This window comes from Daldinia caldariorum, assembly GCF_022478825.1.
Source record: "Daldinia caldariorum strain CBS 122874 unplaced genomic scaffold F4812scaffold_12, whole genome shotgun sequence".
Taxonomy (NCBI): Eukaryota; Fungi; Ascomycota; class Sordariomycetes; order Xylariales; family Hypoxylaceae; genus Daldinia; species Daldinia caldariorum.
In genome coordinates this window covers 103,585-111,285 of record NW_025953048.1, presented here as the reverse complement: position 1 = coordinate 111,285, position 7,701 = coordinate 103,585, and the positions used below count along the sequence as shown (strand labels likewise).

The following is a 7,701-nucleotide window of genomic DNA, read 5'->3' as shown; positions in this document are numbered from 1 at the left end:
CCATGGATGTTGGCTTAGGAGGTACCTACCTAACCTAAGGTAACCTAATAGGGTCCCAAGTTAGGGGATAATGTGCTTGATATTCACTGGAGCGCATACCTAATGAGCGACCCAGCAAACAGCGTGGGAAAGTACACTCGGGCCTCTAAGCCCTGCGCCCCGACGCCCTGACGTCCTAATGTACATCTTTCGGCATGTCATCTGTGTTTATCTGATATGCGTTCTGAGATCTGATCCTCACCAAATACAACGTTTCATTATCTTTTGCGAGATCCCCTCCTTTTCTGCAATAATACAGGCAGAGATATAGGAGAAGGCTCTGTGCCACTGCCGTCGATCATTGGCCGGTCAACCTCACTATACCTTACCTACCTTAGGTGGTAGGTAGTTTATAAGCCAGGTCCTTCAACCGCTGGCGACTAGGTAGTTAACCCCATTCGGTTGCCGCTGTACAGGTTTATCCACCGTCTGGGTCGGTTAGGTCCCTTGCCCGGCACCACACCCATGATTCCATCTCATCGGGAATGCAGCTCCCCCGAAGATCTTGCGGTCATCTCGTGAGGATATCGTCGGGAGACTCGGTTCTACTCGTTCCTTAGCTTTTCTTGACTATTGGCGAGCTGCTTTTCTCGCCCGCACATAGCACAACATAAGCCATGCGCGTGGTCGAGGGTGGCTCATTTGAGATGCTCTATTTTTGTTCATCTCAATCCCTTAGCCTGAAGATCAGTCCTTTGCGCCACGTATCGCGGATTGGTGTCAACCTCGACGGGATTGGAATATGTTTCTGCGCGCCGTCAACCAGTTAGGGTGGCCAGAAGCGGTGAGTAATTAATTGCATGCAGGACAATGATGAATTTACAGCTTGCTTTGAACGCGTTGGGGGTCTAGCCACACACGCAACACAGTCGCATTTATTGCATTTATTACTTTTCCTTATTTTGTCTGCTTGTCTGTACACTGCCCGAGAGGGTTACTATTCTGCTTGCCCTGGATGGCTAGCCTGCCTACCACTTACATGAACAGCCCAATCACAGCTACATATGTCGTCTCCATATTTTACGCTGTATATACCTTAAGGTATGTTATTCCCCAAATCCCTCAGCAGTCTAATTTTTGGGGGTCAGATATTATTCATACTGTGAAAGTAAATTGGGGGGGGGGGAAAGAGGGGCGTTTGCTTCAAAGCCTACTCCTCAAAAAAACACCAATACCGGAAAACTGAAAGTACCGAGGAAGAAAAAAATCAAAGAAAAAATAATTATTTAGAATATTTCCACGTGAGAGGTCAACTCTGGAATGCATCGATAAATGCCTAGGTCCTCAAACTTCATCAGATCATATCCACATGGCCGTGGTGGGACCGAAGTGGAGCGGCGTAGAAGGGTTGAAGAAAGACTAGAAAGAACAGAAAAATGCTTCGTCGAATTCGTTCTTGCTGTCATGACCTTCCATGACGACACCAGCGCAAGCAGCCGATTCGTCGGTTAACCTTCGGCGCAACTATATTTAGATTTGCCTATGTTCGCCTGTTTAGTGTGACCAACTTACGGGTAGGTAGCTGACTAAACTTTTAGTGTATTGAACCCTCAATTTTTCATCTTAATTTTTTTTCTGTCTTTTATTTTCCATTTTCCTTTATTTTTCCATGGCGGTCCTTTTTTGGTGGTCCCTTACGCTTTGGTCCTAATACGGCACCATCCAGTGTAGTGGACTCAGCCCAGGACCACTAAAGAGACTGACTGGGATTAGGACCACCTAATAGTTCAATGATCCTCCACTACACATGCATGCTCTACCACCTTCATGGCATCTTGTCATTCAAGGTACCTAAGTAAACTCAATTTTCAATTGGCGGAGAGAGCGCCATATTCGTCTTCCATGGAACGGCAATCGTTCCTCCAGATCCGCGGGACCTTTCTCATCTTAGACGTTTAACTCAACGGCCTCTTCAACTTTCTTTGTACTCAACTCGTTCTTCCACCAGTCAAAGTCAACCGGCCATATTTAAGGCAAATCCCCTGTCTTACATGGTACGCCGGCTTAGGTACTCGAGGGTAACTATGACAACAACTCAAGCTTACGAGGTTAGGTACTTGGGCAGATTAAGATATGTCACGCATAACAGCCCTGAAACTCGCTATTATACATAATGAGCACACATTAATACCTAGCCCGGTTTAGCCCCTGGTAGGGTTAGTATAGTTAGAACACCAAGTGGGAATATCAAGGCAAAGAAACCCACCCAAAAGGGCTGATATCTCAATGTGTAAGCAAAAATACCTGGGGCCGACATCTTGGCCACGTACATAAAATATTGATCTATTAGTGTTCCGTAGGGCCAAAGTTCCCCATATAGTTAGGGCTGTCCAGCCTCTCGGAGGCTAGTTACAAGGTATGTATACAAGGGTATCATTCTATCACTCGGACGTATTTCGTCAGTAGTCACGATGGCTTCTTAGTGAACTATTCTAGCAGACAGAATCTGAATACTAGCCCGGAATACCCGGACATATCCGTTACCTTAGCATCTAGTTTTTGCTTTGGGATTTTTTCCTGAACCTCGGGACGAACGTTACGATTAGTCAAATCTTTGTTCCAAGTACACTGCCTCCGGAGAAAAAAAAAAGATGTGCCTGGCATAATACCTTTGGTTCTACGACGGCAATGTAATTCATACCTAGTCGCTTTTATGAAGCTAACATGCTGTACGAGGTGAAAACTCCCCAAACCATTAACTCACTCGGCCCAGAAAACAAGGAAAGGGGGGAAACTAGGATGGTCGTCCAGCGTTTTGCGCGACACCCGGTGGCCGATCTGGCCACGGCTAGTTGCTTCTGAATATTGCCTTCTCGATCACCAGCTGGCAATCCTTAAATTTCCTACCATTATCGCATTCATGCAGAAGAGCTGAGCTGGTCGTGGAACCAATAATACCGTCGCCTTGCAGGGCAAGCTGGTCAGGAGATGCACCATATTATTCCATCTGGGCCCTTGCTACCTATGCAAGTTCTCGACGCGTCGATACCGTTCATACCATATACATAACCATATACATACGACGTGACGATATACTACTACATTGGCGCGTTGTATGCCTTGGTACGATGGGTAATCACCGAAATTTCAACGGAGGTATGGTACTTCGTTTCGAATAGCCTACTTGGAAGTACCACTTTAGTTATAATGGTACTATTGCAACCCACGGAACTACTCTTCCACATCGACAATATTACGTCAATTGGAGCAAAATTTTTCCAATCGAGTTTTCATGGTAGAATCTGTCGTTCGATCTCCCCCAGAGCTCACGTTTTGCGAGCCTGGCTGAGGTAAGAAACCATCTATGGTCTGACAAAAGAATGTCACGATGGCGGACTTTTTTCTTGTATCACATCTCACCGCTTTACAAACCCCGATTGGTATGTATGGACGTGATTCGGGAAGGACCCTTCCTTTTTCTTCCCCTAAAACCTGGGGTAGGTAGAAGCTGGGTACGGCAAAGGTCATAAGGTTTCGCCTTGTCGAATGAGGCGCTCTCCCACCTACGGAAGACTTTTCAGCCGCAGGAGTCTTCTCGGCCTTTGTCTGTTATCGATCAGATGAATACGGCCTCCCACACAATGTAAAAAGTCACTCTTTGTCTTCCCCTTGTCCCCAATGCAATCAACGACAAAATACCTAGAGAGGCGAATTAGTATTGCCAAGACCTTGATTGCCGGTCGTTCTAAGAGCTACTAGGTTCAATGCTTTCCGAGGAGACAGGCTTTGTTCCCCGTCGCTAGTTGTTCCCCCCTGACCGGCAGTTGAGAAGCCCCCCATCTGTATTGGATGTGATACACACTACCTAGGTAGGTATGTAGGGCTTTGATGATTAGAGGAATTGGTTGGGCTCGTACGGTGCCAGAGCATCTAGCTGCCTTTCTTACTCTTGGCTATGGAGACCTGCCCTGGCACCATGTAGGTATTCCCCCTTTCATGGGAAGAAACAATACATAGTGAGTCTATCGTACTGGTACCAAAATGCAAAAGGGGGTAGTCCTCAAGAAGGTTGTTGAGATAGGCTATTCGTAGGTACATATTTTCGCACTATGGCATAGCCAACCCACAAAATACCACACATCGGTGTTTTATCTGATTATGTGTTTAAGCCCGTACCTAAACTAAGGGGGTTTGAAAATCACGGTGAGATTGAACTTATACACTATGTCAGTAAGTACCTGACTGGCTAGTCTGAGACTGCAACTACATAGGGGGTAGGTAGTTAATGGAAGTAGCCAAAGACGAGTTGGTTTGTACTGCGTTGTACCGACCTCGACGGGAACGATGGTGACAGTGTACCAACTAAGTGCAGTGCCAGGTGTTCTTGTCACTACAAGTCCTATCTTGAGCCCGTGTACAATCTTGTCTGTAACTCCTATTACTTTAAGCACCTAAATTTAGCGAAATATGAGATACATATATCGTATACCTAACCGTATCAGAGATCTCTATGCTATATCTGGAAATTCGACGTACGAATACGGTTCTACCCGGTGCTTAAAAGAGGGAGCCCATTTCTATAATAAGGGGATTCTGTTTATTAAGGTTGTTCTACCTGGTCCTAGGGGAGATAGGTTGCCTCTATCCTACCCAAATCAGATCAGACACTATTGCCACGTTTGAATTCGTATTCACTATTATTCTGAGGATCCTGCCCAGCCCAGATACCGTCCCACTAATATACCACACGGCAATTTGCGTGCGACTTAGACAGCTCAGGGGATAAGCATCGACATCTAGGGCTTGGTTTTGGTTGACGCCCCCAGTAGTAGGGAAGGGGGCTCCATAGCTTCTAGAGTAAGATCTTTATTTTGGGCGAATCCATGGTAAGCTCATCACCCATGTCTCCGTTTCATGGGAATGGCATGCGGTAGATGTGGATATCTTTTCTTCTTGCGCCCGTCTATGCCTATGCCCATGCCCATGTTCAGTTGGTGTAGTATGTATGTAGTTACCTAGTTAGTAGTTATGCCATGCACGACGGATGGGTCCGAGCCGCCGTATGGAAAATAATAACATGGGACGCCGGAGTGTGCTCCTTCTTCCGAAGATACCGGCAGAAGAAACGAAGTAACGTCGCGTGGTTGATATCCCCGGACCCAAAAAGATGACCGGTCCGATATTCGCTCTTACATACCCGTTCCCCTCCTCGTGCTTCATACATATCAGCAGCCATGACGGAAGCCTGCGGCGAGGGAGGAAGGGAAAACCTTAAGTCTAAGCCTCACCGCCTTGACGTATACCCCCCTTTACAAGTCGCGTTAAGAAGAAGCGCGTTCCATCGGAAAATCGGAGGAATAATAGTGCATTGTAAGTGCCTGACGGGGTGTAAGGTAAGGTAAGGTAAGCGCCTGTAATGTTTCCTAACCTAGCAAGAGCCACGCCGACGAAGACCTGATTGCTGTAGGGCCGACGTGTGGATGGGGATTGGTGCGGGATACGTCGAGGTTTGCTGCGGTACACTACCACTAGACGCTAGGGTTGGAACAAAAAAAAGATATTGGGCGTCTGCAAATTCTCCGTCATACATAGTACATAATTTAATATCCGCTTACGTGTTTTGTGTTGTGTATTGATGGGGTTATTCGGCCGTTGAGATCCTAGACTAGGGACCTTGTCAGGATCTGACAATCCGCCATGAGAGAAGGCCCGTGTGTTATGACCCCCAATGTAGGTAGGTAGGGGATCATCTTTTTTTTGCACGGCCGCAATGGAGTCTGTTCTCTTGTGCTCACTACGTATTAATAATCTTTAGCGCGAGAAGTAATACGGGACGCCCACTCACCCTAATCCAACGTTACTTGGACTTCGCCTCTACCTAATACTACAATTACGTGGGAGGTGGGAAGCCACGATAAGGTGGTGCAGTCTGCTCTTGATACCACGTTAGGTCGAAGGAATGCGATCGACAATGCGTTTCTATCATCCCAATGGCTCGTTCTTGACAGCTGGTGTCATAAACTCATAAACCCGCGTCGGCCTTGAATACTTCTTCGCTGACAGAAGACAAGCAAACGCCCTACCCAGTTGAACTGTCCTTTCGATAATCCAGGGAATGGAAGTCACGAATCACGAAAGGGACCGAAGAAAGGGAGATCAACAGCATGAATGAGTTAGTTACGGATTTCGACTTTGAAGTTTGTACCCCTCGGGCCTGTTGGTGGTGAGTTGCGCCGTTCCAGAGTCGATACTATGGGGCGTTGCGGCATCTACGCTATTCCATAAGGACGGCAGTAAGGTCTTGAAACGGCCGGTTGCTTTGCGCAGCAGCGGGCGGAGCGTAGCTAAGCTACCCGCCGTGATCGCCAGACTCTGCTCGACTGCTGACCACACCCCAAAGTGGGTGGTGGAATCTGGCGTCGGTCAGCAAACGTTTCGGTAAGGAGGGATGAGTTGGCAACATGAACTTACACAGGAAATCTTCCTTCTTGAAGTCCTGAACGTAAGGGAGACGAATGATAACAGCAAGACTTGCCCTTTGGAACTCGTTAGCCAGGATGATCGCTAACTAGACCTGCAGCGTGTCATGTACTCACATGAACGCCATGCCCATGATCGGCACGAGAACTAGCTTGGTCTTCATGTCCATTTGGAGTTTCCAGATGAGGTACATGGGCAGAAACGTGAAGGTAAAATCAGTCAGGATGGCGAAGGCGCTATAGACGTAGGTGCTGGTGAGAATCGCGTCTGTGGGCAAACATGACCCAGGTCCTTTTTTATCCCAGAATGACCATACTGGTTTGCATTGAAACATGACGATGAACACTAACGTCAAGCCGGCAGCGCAGGTGAAGCCTGCGGCAACATATATTATCCTTCGATGGATGCGATCCGGTGTTACTCGTAACAGGAATGCTGCAATAGACATCTTGGTAAGTATCATCGTAGTTCCGTACGTTATCTCAGTCAGGTATGTGAACTATTTCGTCGTTAGTAAACCAGGTAACCAGGTAAGCTTCCTGAGGAGCAGCATAGAACATCATTGCCAACCTTTAGGGCCATTTCGATTTGCTCGTCATCCAAATGCCATATGTGTTGTCCCGACCCATACTTCGCACCTAGAATAGCGAGTGTGGTGTTGGCTATATAAACTCCCTAGCATTCTCTTAGTTCCAGTGATTCGTCACATTGGGGGCTGCAGTCTGCGGCACTTGGAAGAAACCTACCAATGCAGCTGTCATCCAATAATCATCTTGCCCAAACGCTTTTATAAGAAATATCCGTACATATGCCCTCAATGCAAACGAGACAGCTGCAACCGTGATAAAGGCTATGTTTATGCGCTCAAAAAAAGGGCCTAAGCTAGGTGATTCGGACATGGCGACGAGAAAAGCAGAAACGCGCAAACATGAAAATAAACAGATTAAGGCTATCGCGACATCTTGTTGACAGTTATTAATTTTGCATTATGGGGGGGGGGGGGGGGGGGGAGAAAAGGGTATTATGCAAAAGAAAACAAAAATCAATAAAATAAAATAAAAATTAGGAATAGTTCGGAGAAGACCTATCTAAATCTAAGCCACCATAGAGGTAGGTATTTACAAATATGAAGCAAATGCAAGAAGGATTGTATTGATGATATTATTATCGTTAGTATCATAAGATTCATCATGTGGATTTAGTGTGTAAGCTGATTCGCAGTGTAATATATAATACCAGGTA

The 7,701-nt window shown here is 46.6% G+C and overlaps 1 protein-coding gene across 1 annotated transcript; it reads right to left on the bottom strand.

Moving 5' to 3' along the window:
• Positions 1 to 5,527: 5,527 nt before the first annotated feature.
• On the bottom strand, positions 5,528 to 7,699 carry F4812DRAFT_433622 (uncharacterized protein). Its single transcript, XM_047934652.1, has 6 exons — positions 7,206 to 7,699; positions 7,030 to 7,134; positions 6,576 to 6,958; positions 6,451 to 6,515; positions 5,825 to 6,392; positions 5,528 to 5,756 (listed from the first exon to the last, which is right to left on the bottom strand). Exons 1-5 carry the CDS (start codon positions 7,356 to 7,358, stop codon positions 6,157 to 6,159), a joined length of 942 nt encoding a protein of 313 aa, XP_047788629.1. The 5' UTR covers positions 7,359 to 7,699; the 3' UTR covers positions 5,528 to 5,756; positions 5,825 to 6,156.
• Between the last annotated feature and the right edge of the window lie 2 nt (positions 7,700 to 7,701).